General features: G+C 48.0%; 1 protein-coding gene across 5 annotated transcripts in view; it reads left to right on the top strand.

Moving 5' to 3' along the window:
* The window catches only part of C4H20orf27 (chromosome 4 C20orf27 homolog), a 172,707-nt gene that overhangs the window by 66,578 nt on the left and 84,996 nt on the right, over positions 1-21,133 (top strand). For all 5 annotated transcript variants that reach the window (XR_006280666.1, XM_038399985.2, XM_043512871.1 and 2 more), the window contains one exon: positions 6,261-6,403. Coding sequence is in view for 4 of the 5 variants with exons in the window: in XM_038399985.2 (XP_038255913.1) it covers positions 6,261-6,403 (143 nt within the window). In the remaining variant the exon portion in view is untranslated. The remainder of the gene's footprint in view (positions 1-6,260; positions 6,404-21,133) is intronic.

Raw genomic sequence — 21,133 nt, 5'->3', positions numbered from 1 at the left:
TGTAGACACGCAGGATTGAAGAAGGGTTCACCACCCTGGCTAGCTCCTTGGGGCAGGACACGTCCGCTTCAGTGGAGGCTGCTAGGCAAGTTCTCTTGGCCTGTAATCCAGCCTCAACCTAGGCTTGGTGGGATCCATTAGGTTTTATCCTGCGTTTAGCAGCCTTCGTTTTCTGTATCAGCACTCGAGTTTCCAGGCCCTTTCTCCATCCAGCGCCAGGAGTCGGGAACTGCGGAGATGCAGGCGATGGGGAGGGAGAGGCTGCTGGGGCCAGTGTGCTGATGGAGGAGGCTAGCGTGCAGTGATGGTGATTCACCAAGTCTTCAACTTCTCATCCTGTGCGGCGAGTGCTGCTCTCCTCTGGCTTTGGGGTTTGGTGGGGTCTGTGAGTCAGTGTGGTCGAATCAGAGACATTGGGGTCTCATTGCCTGGGAGAGCTCTGGCTCACTGCCTTAGGGCTTGTCTACACTACAAAATGAGGTAGACGCAAGTTAGGTCAACCTATAGTCACCACGACAATTAAATCAACTGTTGATGTCCGCACTGCCCTTCTTCTGCCAATAGTGCACGTCCTCACCAGGAGCGCTTGCACTGACAGAAGTGGGGCATTGTGGGGCACTGACAGCTGGAGTGTGGGTGCAGTGACAGCCGCCCGTGGGTCACAGCTGGAGTCCCCCACACTCCGGATGATAGCCAGAGCCAGGGCTGAAATGTGAAATAATACCAGCCATGAAACTGACAAGAATGTCAATTTCACAGCTGGTAGCATCCCAGCTATGAAATTGAGCCCCATGTTGGGCTCACAGCTTGGGCTGTCAGCACCAGGGATAGGGGGCTCCAGCTGTCAGCCCAGTGCAGGGCTGACAGACAACAGGCCATGTAAGTAATGTGGTGTCCGTCTACATGAACACTGTGTCACCCTAACTGTGTCAGTCTAAGCCTTACATCAGTGGGAGTACCATCGTAGTGCAGACGCTGATAGCATTAGGTCAACATAAGCTGCCTTGTTGTGTAGACCAGGCTTTAGTGAGGGGCTGGTCTGCTCAGGGCAGTGGCTGGATTGCAATCTCCTTGATATTGATAGCAGAACTGAAGAGCAGGGCCTCGACATGACAGGCTGGGTGGGCTGGATCAGGGGCAACCTGTGAGCGTCTGAGGGACGGGAGTGAGGGGAGGAGATCTGGGCCTTTTGCATCTGCAGCCTAGTTGACCTGAATGTTGAAATCTCCCAGGATGGCTGGTCTGGGTATTTCCTAGCCATCTCCGAGAAAGCTCCTTTGTGAGCTCGTTAGCTTTGGGGGTGTAAATGAGCATAAAATCTGTTAGCTTTGCCCCTGGTTTCTGTTGTCAGAGGAATGAATTTGGATGACTTTGTCTTACCCCAGCCACCTCTTTTTGGAATTGATGTTTGCAGAGGACATTAATGCAGTGCCACTTGTCCTGTCTGGGGCTGCAATGTACTGAGCTTTCTGGGGGGCCGAACTGGGCAAGCACAGGGCTAGGGCAGCTGGCCATCAGGGCTTGGTGATGCAGGTTGTGGGCTTTGTCACTGATAAGGCCGTGTATTGTTCGGTGGCAGTGGATCTTGCATTGGTCAGTATCAGTCTTCGTTCCGGTTGCCATGTGCTCCCCGCTTCATGGGGATGCTATGAGTGGAGGAATGGTTGGTTTGCCAGATGCCATGGGAAAGGCAGGTGTGTTAGCCGCTGTTGGCGCTGGGAATGGGCAGAAGTGAAGCAGTCTGTCCCTGGAGAAGAAAAGTCATCCTGATCAGAAGATGGCAGAGAAGGGTGGGGAAGGGCAGAGGATCCAGGTTCCTTCCCCATAAGAGGCTTCCTTCCTGTGCATCAGAACCCTCCCTCTTTGTGCCTCTCCCTGCTGGAGCGGAGGCCTGATTTTTTTTGTTTGTGTCATTCGGAAGTGGTGCTGGTGTCCTGCCATGCCCTGATCCTCAGCCGGTGTAAATCCATGCAGCTCTATTGATCCCAGCACTGACTGCCCCCAGTAGGAGATGCGGTCTTAGGACCGGTTTCAGAGTAGCAGCCGTGTTAGTCTGTATTCGCAAAAATAAAAGGAGTACTTGTGGCACCTTAGAAACTAACATTTATTTGAGCATAAGATTTCGTGAGCTACAGCTCACTTCATCGGATGCATCTGATAAAGTGAGCTGTAGCTCACGAAAGCTTATGCTCAAATAAATTTGTTAGTCTCTAAGGTGCCACAAGTATTCCTTTTATTTTTGGTCTTAGGACCGCGTGTCCTTTTGCAGTAAATGGCTCGGTGTGATGTTTTAATAACCAAACAAACTCTTATTTTTACAACTGGCGATTACACAGCTGGGCTTAATTGCGAGTGTGGGCTTTGGGGGGAGACTGTTTCATTTGGCAAAAGCCTGCTTTGGCAAAAGCAGAGCAAAGCAGAGGAAAGCACTGATGGATTAGCGCTAATAACATTGACAGAGCTGTGTGGGTTCTCTGCGTTTCAAAGGCTTTGTTACTTTCTTTGTAGCAAGAGAACAATAACGGCCAATGTCCTTTGCGGAATGCAGGTTTCCAGGGAAAAGGATTGTGATTTAAGAGGTTCTTTTGCAAGTTTCACAGTTTCCTTTTATGATGGTCAGACTTGAACCTTCCTGCCTGTTTTCGTTTTTGAGCGAGAGTGATGAAGACTCATGGATTTTAAGGTTAGAAGGGATCGTTCTGATCATCTTGTCTGACCTGCATGGCACAGGCCAGAGAACCTCCCCCAGGAATTGGGGCAGTGGAGGGAACTATTCTTTGCTATTACTTGTCTGTTTCCTTCACATCACATCCTGGGATAGCTCCGTTGTAAACTTCTGGCCCATTGATGACTTGGCTTTGTCTATACTTACAACTTCCCATGTTGCATGAACCAGCCCGGCGCAGCTCCCCCAGTACTAGCAGTGCTGGTAGAAAACAGAGCATCAGCATTTTGACCACTGCGTTCTCTGGATCTGATCTGCGGGGTGGGAGCAATGCAATGGTATTATACTACTGCCCTGCTCGCGCTGGTCTGGATGCAGCCTTGTACTGCTGGCAATTTGTTGATACAGGACAATCTCCTCTGAGCTGGGAACAAAGCGCCCTGAACTGAGGAGATGAGTCTCAGACAAATCAGTGACTGTCTCCGCCCATAGCCAAGCCACTGCAGTTCTGCTGGGCTGTATCTGCAGAGGCTGCATGCCGAGGAGCTGGGAAGGAATTGGTGGCTGGGGAGAGTTCCTCTTTCTAGGCCTGTGGTGAAACACGCCCCCCCCCCACCCCCCCCCCCCCCCCAGCTGCTGGGCACCTCCAGGAGGAGGTAGATGCAGGAAGCTCTGGGCAAAGTGGAGGAAGTTCAGAGAAGAAGAAAAAATGATCCGGGGCCTTTTCTTTTTAAATGTCTAATTTCAGGCACCCAGCTTGGCCCTAGTGCTTCGCTATGACTTGCACTATGCATCTGCTGGGACTTGCAGGGTCACGGTGTAATTCTCCAAGCAAGTCAGTGCTGATGTTATGCTTATAAGAAGCACACGGGATCTTTTTCAGGGAAAAAGGCAATACACCACATTTATTGAAAATACAACAGTTAGCATATGCATTCAGTCACTGCCCCTTCCCTCCCACACCAGTCCTGCAGATGATTTCAGGTAGTCCTGCAAACTACCTGAAAGGGGGTTTCAAAGAGGATGGCTCTAGACTGTTCTCAATGGTAGCAGATGACAGAACGAGGAGTAATGGTCTCAAGTTGCAATGGGGGAGGTTTAGATTGGATATTAGGAAAAACTTTTTCACTAAGAGGGTGGTGAAACACTGGAATGCGTTACCTAGGGAGGTGGTAGAATCTCCTTCCTTAGAGGTTTTTAAGGTCAGGCTTGACAAAGCCCTGGCTAGGATGATTTAACTGGGGCTTGGTCCTGCTTTGAGCAGGGGGTTGGACTAGATGACCTTCTGGGGTCCCTTCCAACCCTGATATTCTATGATTCTATGATCTTGTACTTACCAGTCTGTCGTAGCTCAAGTCAATTTAATGGCCAGTTAGATTGAGCACGAGTGAGGAGCTGGGCTCTGTTGGTCGCAATCTGATGCTTCGAGGCTTTGCAGGACTGAACCCAGAGTTCTATGGGAAAACACCCCAGCTTTATACTTGTAAATTCCCACTTTAGTCTATGGATTTTGTAATGTCATTCTGTAATCGTTAGTTCTTAAGTGGTGGTAAGCTTGGGGTTTTCTGCTGTTGTTTCTTATTTGTTGCCTCACCTCTGAGGTTGTCAGTGCTGCTAACTCATTTAGCATCAGATACATTGGCTGTTTTCTGCTTGTTTCCTGCTGTCTCTCCAAGCTTCTCACTTCTTCTTGACCATCTGGACATTTGTGATGGCTTTCACACTCATCCTTAACCATGCACACATCCTTTACTCACACCAAACAATTTTACAGAGAATTTCAGAATGGATTACATTTTAGAAAGGGTGATATGGTTTAATGTTATTGACATAAACTGCAACTACTGTTATATATTTGCAGCAAATATTATACAAAGGTTTTCGTGTGAGGTGTCTATGAGGAGGTTATGATTTGCTGGTTATGATTGTGCTGTTTGTATGCATGTATCATTTTCGTGTTTAGAGTTATAAGTATTGGCTCTATAATGTCTGAACTTCAAACTTGTGCTATGCTTCCGGGTGACACCCCAGACAATTTGGCATCAGCACTGCCTAGCCTGCTTGGTGGCCCATTGAGGACCATCAGCTCTACAACTGACCTATTGAGAGAAGGCAGATATACCGTGTGACTCAGTAAGGCATGCAGGGACATACCTATGGACAGAACTCTAAGTTTTTTCCATGCCATGTGCTGGATAGCTTGTCTTTGGAACAAAGACAGCAGAAGACACATGGCAAGAGACTATAAAAGGCTGCTGCAGCTCCTCCATCTTGTCTTCAATCCTGCTTCTTACCTCTGGAGGAACCTTGCTACAAACTGAAGCTCTGAACAAAGGACTGAATGACCCATCCCAGCTGTGGATGTATCCCAGAGACTTGGTTTGAGCCTGCAGTTTATTCCATTACTACTGCAAGCCTGAACCAAGAACTTTGCCATTACTGTATGTAATTGATTCCATTTAACCAATTCTAACTCTTATCTATATTTCTTTCTTTTTATGAATAAATCTTTAGATTTTAGATTGTAAAGGATTGGCAATAGCGTGATTTGTGGGCAAGATCTAACTTGTATATTGACCTGGGTCTGGGGCTTGGTCCTTTGGGATCAGGAGAACCTTTTTTCTTTTACTAGGGTATTGGTTTTCATAACCATTCGTGCCCGTAACTAGTGGCACTAGTGGTGATACTGGGAAACTGGAGTTTCTAAGGGAATTGCTTGTATGACTTATGGTTAGCCAGTGGGGTGAGACCGAAGTCCTCTCTGGCTGGCTGGTTTGGTGTGCCTTAGAGGTGGAAAACCACAGGCCTTGGGCTGTAACTGCCCTGCTCTAAGCAATTTGTCCTGAATTGGTACTCTCAGTTGTGTCCTGCCAGAGGCAGCATTGTTACATATGGTTACTAAAGGGGTTACAGAAGAATCATACACAACTTCGTTTGCAAAGCAGATAAGAAACAAAACCTTATAGCAAATACTGTAATGAAAACTTATCCTAAAACAAAAGGTGACCATAATCAGCCATGAGGACTGTTTTGGTCTGTTCCTGCCTTAACATCAGTTCAGACGCAAAAAGAAAAGAGGTGAGCTGTAGCTCACGAAAGCTTATGCTCAAATAAATTTGTTAGTCTCTAAGATGCCACAAGTCCTCCTTTTCTTTTTGCGAATACAGGCTAACACTGCTGCTACTCTGAAACCTGTCATAGTTCAGACACAGGCAGCCTGTCTGATGCATTTTTTCCAATGACCCAGGGTCGTTCCTTCCTGCTATCCAGTCAGGGTGGCTGGCAGAATACAATCAAATCATATCATACATCAATACATTTAATACATACTACATTGTTATCTTTTATCCTTCATTCTAAGTTATACAAAATACAAACATAAAATCCTACTACTACACTAAGTCCCTACATTCTGCTGCAAGACCCCATTACGATCCCCGTCTGAGACTTGGGGTAAGGCAGCCAAATGTTGAATGAGCACTTGGGCCAGGCCACTGCCTTGAAATGTGCCTCAGTGTTTCCTCTGATTCACAGGCTGGGGATTGTGGAAGCCTGGAAGGGAGCTAAATCATGCTTGGGTCTTCTCCCCTTGCAGGCACAAAGCCTAAAGTGGGTGGTGTCCGTTTCGCCGCCAGCCATCCCGAGGAAGGTGCACACTCCCACGTGCACTTCGACGAGAAGCTCCACGACTCCGTGGTCATGGTCACCCAGGAGAAGGATGGCAACTTCTTGGTCAAGGTAAGAGCTGTAGAGATCAAAGGAGGTGGAGGAAGATGAGGAGGAGGATGTTTGGTGGGTTAAGGGGGAGTAGAATAGCTTTCTCTCCTCTGGAAACTGGAACTGATGTCAGGCTATGCCCCATGTGCCAATTGCTGTAAACATTCAATTCCAAAGGCTTTGCTGTGGCTGGAGTTTGGGGCTCTACTTTTGATTAATCTCTGGAGAATGAGCTCCCTGCCCGGTTCACCTTCCAGTGGCACGTAGAAAACAGCTGACCGTGCTGGAAGTTGACATAGTGTGAGTTATCTAAAACCAGCGTTGGGATGGCCTTGAAGACAAAGCAGTGAAACTAGCAGCTCCTGTTTAAGCTCAGAGAATTACTGGTTTGGTTCCCTCTGTCCTTGACTCTTGGAGAGCATCCAAATAAGGAACCCATCAAGGTTTGTGCTACAGCATAAGGGTGAGTTAAAGCCATGGTTGAGTCAATGCTTAGCCACAGCAGCAATGATCGGCAGCTGTTATACGCTTCCTCTCCCAGCCTTTGCTAATGTCTGGAGCTTGGTGCATGTTCTTAACAGGCAGGGATGGGATTCCTTCCTCTCCATAATAAAACAACCCAAAGGGGTTTCTCCCTAGATTTTAGGGACTGGGTCAACAAATGGCCTCAATGTGTGCCTCCAGAATGGCAGAAATGTGTCCACCTAAAAATCCTTTAATGTAGCAACTTTCATCCAAAGATCTCTGATCCCTTTAGAAGCAATAATGAAGTTTGCCAACATCCACATAAGGGAGATGGAAGTCCTGTGGTGGGAATTGGAGCTTGGTAGGTCTACCCCACTTGTGAGCTTAACTGTGGGAAAGTGGATAGAAGATTATGAAGTGTCACCATAGAATCATAGAATCGTATGACTGGAAGGGATCTGAATAGGCCATCTAGTCCAGTCCCCTCCACTCAAGGCAGGACTACGTCATAATTAGACCATCCCTGATGGGTTTGTCCAACCTGTTCTTAAAAACCTCCAGTGACAGATTCCACAGCCTCTGTCAGCAATTTACTCCAGTGCTTATCTACCCTGACAGGAAGTTTTTCCTAATGTCCACCCTAAACCACCCTTGCTGCAATTCAAGCCCATTGCCTCTTGTCCTATCCTCAGAGATTAAGAAGAACAATTTTTCACCCTCCTCCTTGTAACAACCTTTTATGTGTTTGAAAACATTTATCAATAACCCGTAGCAGTAAATGTTGGTGGGGCGAGGAGCAAAAGGGAGACAGGCCTCCTGCTACAATTCAAGGAGAGACTGGTGGGACTGGCACTCAGTGAGCCAAAATTGGTGTGTCAGAAATTAGACCTAATTCGTGGACAAAATAACGAGGGTTTGGGCTGTTTTACCCTCCACTCCCTTTTCGGGGGTCTGTCGCCATCTCTTGGTGGGGTCTCTCAAGGGGTCTCAGCCTCTTGTGCCAGACCCTCCTCCGTTTGCTCTGTCAGGTCAGTTCCTGGAGCCTCACCTTCCATTAACCCTGTCAGCCCTTCACTTTTTGGGCTTGCTGCTGTCTCCTTTAGTCTCCTGGCTGTTTTCTTAGAGGCAGCCTGGGGTGGGGCTGTTGCCTGGCTTCCTCTCCTTCCTTTGTTGGTTGTGGCTTTATTGGTTGTGGCTGTGGGTGCCTGCTTCCATGGCTGGCTGCTTGCTTGCACACAGGAGAGGCTCTCCTCCCCCACTATCTGTGCTCAGGATGGGCTTTGTCGCCCTGATCCTGAGAAATGTCCTGACCAGAGCGGGCCAGAGCAAGGGACCCAGATAACGCCACCACGTCCACCAGCTCTGGCTAAATCCAAACCACCACCTGGGATGTGAAGTTTGTCTCCCCACCCTGAAAGGGTGAGTCTACACTGCAAAAAATACCCTGCAGCAGCAAATCTCAGAGCCTGGGTCTAAAGACTCTGGCTCGGGGGACTCATGCTACGGGGCTAAAAGTAGCTGTGTAGAGATTCTCGCTCAGACTGGAACGAGTGGGTCTCAGAGCTCAGGCTTCCACCCAACCAGGCACATCTATAGAGCCCTGCAAATCTACAGATATCCATGGATCATGTTTGTGGGTTGGATGCAGATACAAATTTTACATCCGTGCAGGGCTCTATGCTTCTACCTTGCTACTTTTAGTCCCATCCCGCAAGCCTGAATCTGTGACCCAGGTGCTGATACTGACTGCTGCAGGTCTGTCTTTGCAGTGTAGATGTACCCGATGTGTTCTATCCCTTCCCCTCTGTTATTGCTTTTTTCCTATCCCTCTCCTTTTGCCTTCTGTGTAATCAGAGCCTGGTGCAGCCGGCCAAGACTGCATATTTTGCATCACTTCTGTACGCCGGTTACCGGCAAGGCAGCCAAAAGCAATGCCTTTGCTTGATGCTGGTCCAAGTTTGGCAGGTTTCGGAATGGCTGATAAGACAGTGCGCTGGGCCTGTCTCTCTCTGGCAGCGAGGCTGCAACTGCGAACCATGCCAGAGACAGAAGCAGCTGCATTTTCTGTCTTTGCTGTTCTTTTCTCTACCCTCTTGTGCGTCTTCGTCTTGTTTTGTCTTCAAGAAAACCGGATTGGACTTTACAGCTCCTGTCCATCTCAGCTAACTGCTTCTCTTTGCCCCCAAAAGGACTGCTGTTACCCTTTGCAGTGCCTTCTAAGAGACTCTCAGGTGGGGAGTTTTTCCTTCCAAAGACTCTCTAACAAAAGGGAAGAAGGGATGGTGGTAAAATGAAAGCCTGACTTCTCGCCGCCCATTTCAAACACTTTACCCATTTTTCCTTCTTTTCTATATCTTTAAGGAAAGGTTAAAAACATTTGAATTGTGTGTTTGCCATGGTAGTAAGCAGGCTGAGGCCCCTATATACCAAGCCCTGGACCTTGGTTAAAAGTGGTGGACAGAGACAGGGTCATGTTAACACCTTTGACTTTTCAGGCCCATTTATCCCATCGAAATTCATAGAATCATAGACTATCAAGGTTGGAAGGGACCTCAGGTCATTTAGTCCAACCCCCTACTCAAAGCAGGACCAATCCCCAACTAAATCATGAAATTAATGCAACAGTGCTCCCCAGTTGACAGGAGAAACTGAGGCACAAAAGTTAATGTCTTTCCCAAGGCCACAGAGTGATTTCGGTAACAGAACTGGGAATAAAACCCAAGAGTCCTGAGTCCCAGCTGCCTGGGTAACTATTTGTCAGCAGCGCCTTCCTTACAATTAAATTTGATTAAGACCAAAATAAAAGCCTGAGGTGTTTTCAGAGCTGGGGGTGCGGGAGGTAGGAAAACATGGCTGGTTCTCCTTTGGGGACAGTATTAGGAGTAGCTAGAAACACCATCGGGGCATCCAATAATCACTAAAGTACCCCAAATAGTAGTTCTAGCTCAAGTTTTTATGCACCAAGTAGGCTAATATTATAGATAAGAGTATCGGCTCCTACCGAGTGCTGCTGCTGTTCATGCCGTTATTGGTTGAGAGCAGATAATAGGGAACATTTTTGAAAAGTGCCTTAGGACCCTAAATCCCGCTGGGAGTCTGGGAGATTTAGGCTCTATTGAAATTCTCGGTCCTGCAGGAGACTGGTTATGATGGCTCCGGCTCAGAGGAGCTCACAACACCACAAGGTGACCAGATATCCTGATTTTATAGGGACAGTCCCGATATTCAGGGCTTTTTCCTTACATAGGCATCTATTACCTCCCATCCCCTGTCCCGATTTTTTACATTTGCTCTCTGGTCACCCTACAACACTAGCATGGTGCAGAGGAGGGTGTTGAGACGTGAGTTCCGCGTGTGCATTGTGCTCATTGTATAAATTTTCTGGGGTGGCAGCGTCTCTCTTGCCAGGACTGGTGGGAGAAGCAGGCTCCCAGGAGCAATCTGAGAGCCAGCTGTTCCGGGTGATGTTGAAGAAGGTGCAGCCACGTCCTGATATGATGTGAAGCCACAATCTCGTCTATTGCTGTTTTCAGGTCTGTTCAGTGGCAGCTGCCTTATTTATACAAGTTCCTCTGGGTACGTCCACACTACATTGCAATTCTAGGTCTGTGGGACTCAGCCTTGTGGACTCAGTGTTTCCAAGCGTGCTCTTGAGCGTCCACACAGCGTTGCATATCAGGGTTTACAATTGCTGGACCTGAGTCTACACTCAGTGACTCTATCACACTGCATAGACCTTCTGACTCAGGTCTGAGGTCTGAGTTGCATCCACACTGCAAAATGACAGGGCTTGGACCCGAGTCTCAGTGGGACTCTGGCTCTGACACACCCCACTAGCAAGTCCTAGGACCCAGATCCTGAGTCAGGTTGATTTGTGTGTGGACGGAAGGGGGCTTTGGGCTCAAACCCAAGTCAGAGCTTGGGTTTAGTGTGCCATAGCATGAGTGTCACAAGCATCAGTTAGGTCCTGAGAATATGGCAGATCAGTACTATCTTCAATTTATGGTGGGAAACTAGGACACAGAGGTTAAGTGACTTGTCCTATCTTACACAGGGTATCGGGGGCAGAGATGGGAGTTTGAACCCAGATCTTCCGAGGCCTGAACCACAAGACTACCCTGGTTTTACGGTTCCACGGCCCTTTCCAAGGCGTAGGGAGGATAATTCTAGTGTCTTGCTCAATTCTCTCCTTCGTTTTTCTTCTCTTCAGACAGCTTGATTGACACGAGAAGTTGCCCAAAAATTGTCAACATTCCCATAATGATACACTGTGAATGAACGGGAGTAGGTGAAAAATAGACTGTCTGCTTTATTTCTGGTGCGAACGGAGTCGGATGGCAAGATGCAGTTTATCCCTGCGCTATTTTTGCCATCTTTCTCCTCTCTAAAGAAACAGGCAGGTTTTCTCTTCACTTGATTCCAAAACGTCTTTTGTTCAGTATCGTGAGACGACAACGCCCTATTATTATTGAACTTTGCAGTAGAAAACTCTTGCTTCTTGCAAAATCTGGCCGCTTTTGGTTCCCAATTTTAATTTGTCTGGTGCTGTAGCCTCTGAGCAGTGGTCGCCGCTCTTGGGGAGGAGCTGTCTGTGTATTCTGGGTTTTTCTCTGGTGTGAGGTAATCTGCTTGGGTTTAATTGCTGTTCAGGGATCTATAATAGGCTGGCTTGTTCCATTGTTTCATCTGCCCTTGCCAGTAGGCCATATACGGCCTCTCTGGGGACTGCTTTCAGCATGGCTGGCTCAGGGTTTAGGTTGCATGTGATGGTTCTGGGGCTGGGGAGGAATAGGCAGGCACATACTTGGTGTCTGGCAGTTTTCTGGCTTAGGTCGTGTAGAGGAAGGAGGTTGTTTGTCTGTTTGGCAGAGGCGACACGAACATCTGAATATTGTTTCTCACATCCTGGTTTGACAGATGGAATCTGCAGCCTTTGTCAGGCGCATTTCACAAAGATCTGCTCGCAGGAAAAACAAGGGAATATGCAGAATAGGGAGGGCGCGCTGTGTCTGGTGGTTAGAGCATGGAATGGAGAAGGAAAGGAGCACTGGTGGCACCTTAGAGACTAACAAATTTATTAGAGCATAAGCTTTCGTGAGCTACAGCTCACTTCATCGGATGCATCCGATGAAGTGAGCTGTAGCTCACGAAAGCTTATGCTCTAATAAATTTGTTAGTCTCTAAGGTGCCACCAGTACTCCTTTTCTTTTTGCGAATACAGACTAACACGGCTGCTACTCTGAAACCTGGAATGGAGAAGGGTTTTGAGGTGGGGGTGGGATCTAGATCTGGCTCTGCCCCAGAATCACTTCACCGTCTGTGACTCCCTCTGTAAAATGGCAGAGAAGGGCTGCAAGAATGATCTGAGAGATGGAAAGAAATGCCTTAAAGTGAGAGACTGAAGGAGCATAATCTGTTTAGCTTCTCGAAAAGAAGCTTGAGCGGTGACTTGTTCGCAGTGTATCAGTGCTGTCACAGGGGGAAAAGGGCACTCTAAGCTAGTAGAGAAAGACCAGACAAGAACCAAACTAAAGGCTTTGGATTCTTTGACCATGGGATGGTGTTCCATGAAGGAGGAGTGCTGGGCAGAGACGGGCTCCATCTTACGAAGAGAGGGAAGAACATCTTTGCCAGCAGGCTGGCTAACCTAGTGAGGAGGGCTTTAAACTAGGTTCACCGGGGGAAGGAGACCAAAGCCCTGAGGTAAGTGGGAAAGCGGGATACCGGGAGGAAGCACAGGCAGGAAGGTCTGTGAGGGGAGGGCTCCTGCCTCATACTGGGAATGAGGGGCGATCAACAGGTTATCTCAAGTGCTTATATACAAATGCACAAAGCCTTGGAAACAAGCAGGGAGAACTGGAGGTCCTGGTGATGTCAAGGAATTATGACGTGATTGGAATAACAGAGACTTGGTGGGATAACTCACATGACTGGAGTACAGTCATGGATGGTTATAAACTGTTCAGGAAGGACAGGCAGGGCAGAAAAGGTGGGGGAGTAGCACTGTATGTAAGGGAGCAGTATGACTGCTCAGAGCTCCGGTACGAAACTGTGGAAAAACCTGAGTGTCTCTGGATTAAGTTTAGAAGTGTGTGCAACAAGAGTGATGTCATGGTGGGAGTCTGCTATAGACCACCGGACCAGGGGGATGAGGTGGATGAGGCTTTCTTCCGGCAACTCACGGAAGCTACTAGATCACATGCCCTGATTCTCATGGGTGACTTTAATTTTCCTGATATCTGCTGGGAGAGCAATACAGCGGTGCATAGACAATCCAGGAAGTTTTTGGAAAGCGTAGGGGACAATTTCCTGGTGCAAGTGCTAGGGGAGCCAACTAGGGGGAGCGCTTTTCTTGACCTGCTGCTCACAAACCGGGTAGAATTAGTGGGGGAAGCAAAAGTGGATGGGAATCTGGGAGGCAGTGACCATGAGTTGGTTGAGTTCAGGATCCTGACGCAGGGAAGAAAGGTAAGCAGCAGGATACGGACCCTGGACTTCAGGAAAGCAGACTTTGACTCCCTCAGGGAACAGATGGCCAGGATCCCCTGGGGGACTAACATGAAAGGGAAGGGAGTCCAGGAGAGCTGGCTGTATTTCAAGGAATCCCTGTTGAGGTTACAGGGACAAACCATCCCGATGAGTCGAAAGAATAGTAAATATGGCAGGCGACCAGCTTGGCTTAATGGTGAAATCCTAGCGGATCTTAAACATAAAAAAGAAGCTTACAAGAAGTGGAAGCTTGGACATATGACCAGGGAAGAGTATAAAAATATTGCTCGGGCATGTAGGAAAGATATCAGGAGGGCCAAATCGCACCTGGAGCTGCAGCTAGCAAGAGATGTCAAGAGTAACAAGAAGGGTTTCTTCAGGTATGTTGGCAACAAGAAGAAAGCCAAGGAAAGTGTGGGCCCCTTACTGAATGAGGGAGGCAAGCTAGTGACAGAGGATGTGGAAAAAGCTAATGTACTCAATGCTTTTTTTGCCTCTGTTTTCACTAACAAGGTCAGCTCCCAGACTGCTGTGCTGGGCAACACAAAATGGGGAAGAGATGGCCAGCCCTCTGTAGAGATAGAGGTGGTTAGGGACTATTTAGAAAAGCTGGACGTGCACAAGTCCATGGGGCCGGACGAATTGCATCCGAGAGTGCTGAAGGAATTGGCGGCTGTGATTGCAGAGCCCTTGGCCATTATCTTTGAAAACTCATGGCGAACGGGGGAAGTCCCGGATGACTGGAAAAAGGCTAATGTAGTGCCCATCTTTAAAAAAGGGAAGAAGGAGGATCCTGGGAACTACAGGCCGGTCAGCCTCACCTCAGTCCCTGGAAAAATCATGGAGCAGGTCCTCAAAGAATCAATCCTGAAGCACTTGGAGGAGAGGAAAGTGATCAGGAACAGTCAGCATGGATTCACCAAGGGAAGGTCATGCCTGACTAATCTAATCGCCTTTTATGATGAGATTACTGGTTCTGTGGATGAAGGGAAAGCAGTGGATGTATTGTTTCTTGACTTTAGCAAAGCTTTTGACACGGTCTCCCACAGCATTCTTGTCAGCAAGTTAAGGAAGTATGGGCTGGATGAATGCACTATAAGGTGGGTAGAAAGCTGGCTAGATTGTCGGGCTCAACGGGTAGTGATCAATGGCTCCATGTCTAGTTGGCAGCCGGTGTCAAGTGGAGTGCCCCAGGGGTCGGTCCTGGGGCCCGTTTTGTTCAATATCTTCATAAATGATCTGGAGGATGGTGTGGATTGCACTCTCAGCAAATTTGCGGATGATACTAAACTGGGAGGAGTGGTAGATACGCTGGAGGGGAGGGATAGGATACAGAAGGACCTAGACAAATTGGAGGATTGGGCCAAAAGAAATCTAATGAGGTTCAATAAGGATAAATGCAGGGTCCTGCACTTAGGATGGAAGAATCCAATGCACCGCTACAGACTAGGGACCGAATGGCTCGGCAGCAGTTCTGCGGAAAAGGACCTAGGGGTGACAGTGGACGAGAAGCTGGATATGAGTCAGCAGTGTGCCCTTGTTGCCAAGAAGGCCAATGGCATTTTGGGTTGTATAAGTAGGGGCATAGCGAGCAGATCGAGGGACGTGATCGTTCCCCTCTATTCGACACTGGTGAGGCCTCATCTGGAGTACTGTGTCCAGTTTTGGGCCCCACACTACAGGAAGGATGTGGATAAATTGGAAAGAGTACAACGAAGGGCAACGAAAATGATTAGGGGTCTAGAGCACATGACTTATGAGGAGAGGCTGAGGGAGCTGGGATTGTTTAGTCTGCAGAAGAGAAGAATGAGGGGGGATTTGATAGCTGCTTTCAACTACCTGAAAGGGGGTTTCAAAGAGGATGGCTCTAGACTGTTCTCAATGGTAGCAGATGACAGAACGAGGAGTAATGGTCTCAAGTTGCAATGGGGGAGGTTTAGATTGGATATTAGGAAAAACTTTTTCACTAAGAGGGTGGTGAAACACTGGAATGCGTTACCTAGGGAGGTGGTAGAATCTCCTTCCTTAGAGGTTTTTAAGGTCAGGCTTGACAAAGCCCTAGCTGGGATGATTTAACTGGGACTTGGTCCTGCTTTGAGCAGGGGGTTGGACTAGATGACCTTCTGGGGTCCCTTCCAACCCTGATATTCTATGATTCTATGATTCTATGATTCAAAGGCTAGAAGTCAAAGCCAGAGAAATTCAAATCTGAAATAAGACAGACATCATTGACAGGGAGGGTGATTAACCCTGTGAGCAAACTACCAAGGGAAGTGATGGATTCTCCAGCTCTTGGAGTCTTCAGGTCTAGACTGGTTGCTTTTCTGTAAGATGGTTTAGTCAAATACAAGGTATTGGGCTCACTGCAGGGAAAGTGGGTAAAACTCTCTGGCCGGTGATGTAGAGGAGGCCAGACTGGATGGTCAGTGGGGCCTTGGAATCTATGAAACTGGGACACCAACTTTTTTGTAATGTGCAGCGAGTCTTTCCGATTGAAAGCACTAGGAGAGTGAGTGTGTGTGTAATATAAATTTCCCCCTGTTTTGTCTCTTATTAATTAATCGCTGGACTTCCCTCCCCTACAGCAGAACTCATTGAATTATACCATCAAAGAGTCTTGTCAATAACTTTGACCCTCTAGTAAAATGATAGGGTTTTGCTCGATTTTTTTTTGTTCGTTCTTTCTCTGAGGATACTGTCCCAAGCAACCGATGAGCTTGCTGTAAATGAAATTCACCCGTAGGCAAAGAGCTAGCGCGCAGGCTTAAGCAATCATCAGCCTATCTGCTAGCTCTTTGCCCAAAGGATGAATTTCACATTGACACTAAGCTAAACGTCATTTTGGGTGTGGTCTATGCTGACGTCATAAATTCTTGTTTTGATTTTAGACTTAAATGAGTCTTTCTTCTTCAGCTCCTGACCTATCTGGAGGGCCCATAAGACACCATATGGCCCTCTAAGAGTTTCAGGTTCTTTTTAGAGGTCTCTGATGTGGGTGAAAATGTGACCCTGCCATTGGGATGATGTTAGGCATTTTTTGAGTTAGCAACAAGTTGTGGGGTTGGGGAGCAGAGTGGGCAGGTCAGTTGAAGGAGACGTTGAACACAGCAGGTCTGAGTCTGCAATCCTGTGTCTCTGCATGTTCCTGCTAAAGAGCTTCTGAGCTCTTGTTGGCGTTTCTTCTAACAACTGATTGATACATACATACATACATACATACATTTATCAAGGTCATGCATTCCACCTCCTGACAGTGCTCCGAGCTGCACAGGCTTTAATCAGTGTCCAGATCTAATCGAATGCCCTTTTAATATCTACAGAGCAGAGAAATGTTTTCCCATTGGCATGTGTTTACACCCAGATTTGCTCAGTGTCTAGGTAGCGGGTGAGAGTGATTGAATGCAGGGTGGCTGCTGCCTTTTGCCTGCAGAGCCTTGGCGCTACGGGCTCTTAATTAACGCATGGCTTTGCAAAGTGGATTCAGGGTAGGGAAGCACTATGTAGAGTTTACTTCTTTATCCCAGCTTTCCAAGGAGTGCTAGCCTGGTGGAGTTGTTCTGGATTTCTGTTGGAGCAGAATTTGGTCCCCAACAGTGTTGGCTTGAGAGTTGCCAGCGTTTCTCTCATTTATGTGTTGATTTATTTATGGCAGGGCCTGCTTGGTATTCGGCGCTTTCCAAACACTCAAAGTGATGCTTGCAGCCTAAGGACAGACAGACAAGTAGACAGAGGTGAGGGGAAAGGGAACAACAATGCTCAGTGTACACACAAGTCCCCATGATTCTCTGTAGGCAGCATGGTAGTCACGGGCCTTCAAGAGGGACTTAAATGTGGGTAGGGATAAGCTCAGGGTGGTTGTACGGTGCAGAAGGGTGAGAGAAGGCAAGGAGGCGGTGGGTGTGAGAAGCTGGGCATGAAGACAGGATGACAGAGGAGGGACCCAAAGCTTGACAAGGGAGGCTAAGGAGGCCGGAGCAGAGTTATGCACCGTTTTGTCTCTGTTCCACCTTGAGTTAAATGAGCCAGGTGAATTGCTGGCATGGGACGGAGGTGTTGCCTGATAGAGCACAGGCTATTTAGTATGCTTCCTCACCACTGGGGTGGGAATGCAGAGAAGAGATGCCTTCAGCATGCCCTGGCTTGGATGACTGCCCACATGACACTGTTCTGCACTGGGTCTTGGGTCTCCTTTGTGGATGCCCATGCTGTTACCTGGTTCTGTCTGGTAGGGTTCTGCGCTGCTGCCCATTGCTGTAGTGTCTGGGCACCTTCCATTGATAATGGAGACAGAGATCTTTTCATTTCAGAGACCTTGGTTTCATTCTGCACTGGAGCTAAACCCCAACCTTTCCAGCTCGTTTGTGAGAAGGGGATTGCTATGGTCCGTTTTTGGACTGCAACCTGAGCCTTTCAGTCAGGAAGGGAGGTGTGTTCCTGTGCCAGTGCCATGCCAGTCTGGGATGTGGCAGAGCCAGGTTCAAATCCCTGCTCAGCCTGATTCAGATCAGAGTTTTTTCATCCCAGATCGCTGTGGATTGGCAGAGAGGGGACTGGAATCTGGATCTCTCACCTCCCAAGCCAGTGCTCTAACCACTACGCTAGTGCATGCAAGTCTCTTGCCTGCCCTCCGATGATGACTTTGTTGAGACCGATATGTGTCTGTGAAACATTCTGGCTTCCACAAAACAACATATTAAGGCGACATTTCATTTCGCTGAAAATGTTCCAGCTCTGTGTATGGGCTCCGTGGGGGTTTCTGGCTCTTCTCCTTACTGGGCTGTTGAAGTCATTGTGCACCATTCCTCTATTGGCTGAGCTGTCTCAAGCCAAAGGCAAGAACATTTCTGCAGTGTGAAGGGGAGCATCAGAGGCCCTTCCCCTTCCTGGTGGCATCGGGTCGCTGCAGGCATGTCTGATGTACCCGGGGGAGAGTTTATACCACGTTGCTTAAGGCAAATGGTCCTGACCAGGCCTGCATTGCTAGTGCTTTGGTCTGTGGCTAGTTAGGCAACTTATCGGGCCTGAGTTTCCAAAGCTCAGGAGGCCAGAGCCATAGGCACTTGTGTGCGCAAATTGGGCATTTGTGCAAGCAAATGGTCAGTTATAGGTTCAAATGTCATACTTAGAAAATAAAAACTAGCAGGATCTTATTCAGGGGATAAGGCAATATACCGTGTTTATTGTGAATACAGAAAGAATCAGAGTAAGCAATCAGTTATAGCTATAACATTCCATTCACACACACATTCATTCACACACAAGTTCTGCAAGGTCGTTATAATTACCAGCCTATGAGTTGCTCGTGCCAAGTCACTGGCCAGGTGGCCTGGACATGAGGAGGGAGCAGGGCCTTGTCAGATGCGCATCTGATGCTCCTGGAAGTTGGTTGCAGAACCAGACCCAAAGTTGCAGACCCCCTTTGAACCAATCCCCCTTCCCCCCGGCTTTGAAAGAAGACAGAAAGCTTTGCTTGTGCAGTAGGAGAATGCATTTTTATCACTCTGGTGCCCACGCCACAGCTGATTGCGGAGCATTCAGAAAACTGAAATGAAAACCAATTATCCAAGTTTTGGGCAAAGAATGGCCTGATCGCTGGTCTTGTTCTGTCTTGTATTATTGATGCCTCTCTCATTAAGCATAAACTCAACAGGCTGGAGAAGGAAAAAGCATGTACTTTGTATTATTTCCTGCACTTCATTCCTTCGTGTTTCCCTCCTTGTATGAAAGACTAAATGGAAGCCTTTTTCATGTTGTTTTTCTGAGTTCCCTCAAAGGGCATTTGATCTCTTTTAGACTGGTTGTTCCTGGGGCTGAAACATTCTTTGCATATATCGGGCGACGCTGTTACAAGTGCTGTCTGTCGCACGTGGTGCTGAACTACAGAGCATCCTCATCCTTGTTTTTTGCCTGTTGGGCCAGATCCTCAGCTGGTGTAGACAGGCATCGTGCCACTGAAGTCAGTGGATTGACACCCGTTGTGGATCTGGCCCGTTGGTCATAATGGCGTAGAGGTATTTTTGAACACAAGCGTGCACAGTTTATTACACACAGACATGGGTGTGTTCTTGAGGGTTTAAATGATCCATGTAAATACTTGTGGATGGAGTCATCTGCTGCCTACTTCAGTTTTCTCCCTCTTCTCTTAAGTCCGGTGCATCCCATCCCGAGTCAGAAGCAGCTGCAGGTAGGGGTTCTATCACCACGGAGGGGCTGGGTGGGTTATGAGGAGCCATTAGGAGGTAGAGAAGTACGGTGTGGCTAAGTGGGGGCTGAAGGCAGAACTGGAGCAGATGTACCAGCACACCAGAAGGAAGGGTCGAGAGGGGTCTGAGAGGCTGTCGTTTGAAGTGAAGGACCATTTAGGCTGGAATATCCAGAGCAGTTTCCCTATACTGAGACCTACTGGGTTGTAAGAGCTGCCCCCAGGGAATCCTAGGCCTGGAAGGGACCTCAAGGTCATTTAGTCCAGTCCCCGGCATGATGACCACAAATAGGTTTGCAAGTGCCTTTAATCCCAAAGTGCTGCCCAGCTTTGCAGCCTTCAACCAGCGAGTGGGCGATGTGCAGAGAGATTGAAGTGTTCTCCGGCTGGTTTTTGAATGTTATAATTCTTGACGTCTGATTTGTGTCTATTCATTCTTTTACGTAGAGACTGTCCAGTTTGACCAATGTACATGGCAGAGGGGCATTGCTGGCACATGATGGCATATATCACACTGGTAGATGCGCAGGTGAACGAGCCTCTGATAGTGTGGCTGATGTGATTAGACCCTATGATGGTGTCCCCTGAATAGATATGTGGACAGAATAGGCAACGGGCTTTGTTGCAAGGATAGGTTCCTGGGTTGGTGGTTCTGTTGTGTGGTGTGTGGTTGCTGGTGAGTATTTGCTTCAGATTGGGGGGCTGTCTGTAAGCAAGCACTGGCCTGTCTCCCAAGATCTGTGAGAGTGATGGGTCGTCCTTCAGGATAGGTTGTAGATCCTTGATGATGCGTTGGAGAGGTTTTAGTCGGGGGCTGAAGGTGATGGCTAGTGGCGTTCTGTTGTTTTCTTTGTTGGGCCTGTCCTGTAGTAGGTGACTTCTGGGTACTCTTCTGGCTCTGTCAATCTGTTTCTTCACTTCAGCAGGTGGGTATTGTAGTTGTAGGAATGCATGATAGAGATCTTGTAGGTGTTTGTCTCTGTCTGAGGGGTTGGAGCAAATGCGGTTATATCGTAGCGCTTGGCTGTAGACAATGGATCGAGTGGTATGGTCTGGATGAAAGCTAGAGGCATGTAGGTAGGAATAGTGGTCAGTAGGTTTCCGATATAGGGTGGTGTTTATGTGACCATCGCTTATTAGCACCATCGTGTCCAGGAAGTGGATCTCTTGTGTGGACTGGTCCAGGCTGAGCTTGATGGTGGGATGGAAATTGTTGAAATCCTGGTGGAATTCCTCAAGGGCTTCTTTTCCATGGGTCCAGATGATGAAGATGTCATCAATGTAGCGCAAGTAGAGTAGGGGCATTAGGGGACGAGAGCTGAGGAAGCGTTGTTCTAAGTCAGCCGTAAAAATGTTGGCATACTGTGGGGCCATGCGGGTACCCATCGCAGTGCCGCTGATTTGAAGGTATACATTGTCCCCAAATGTGAAATAGTTATGTGTCAGGACAAAGTCACAAAGTTCAGCCACCAGGTTAGCCGTGACATTATCGGGGATACTGTTCCTGATGGCTTGTAGTCCGTCTTTGTGTGGAATGTTGGTGTAGAGGCTTCTACATCCATAGTGGCTAGGATGGTGTTTTTAGGAAGATCACC

Source organism: Dermochelys coriacea, chromosome 4, assembly GCF_009764565.3.
Source record: "Dermochelys coriacea isolate rDerCor1 chromosome 4, rDerCor1.pri.v4, whole genome shotgun sequence".
NCBI lineage: Eukaryota > Metazoa > Chordata > Testudines > Dermochelyidae > Dermochelys > Dermochelys coriacea.
This window is presented reverse-complemented; position numbering and strand designations above follow the sequence as displayed.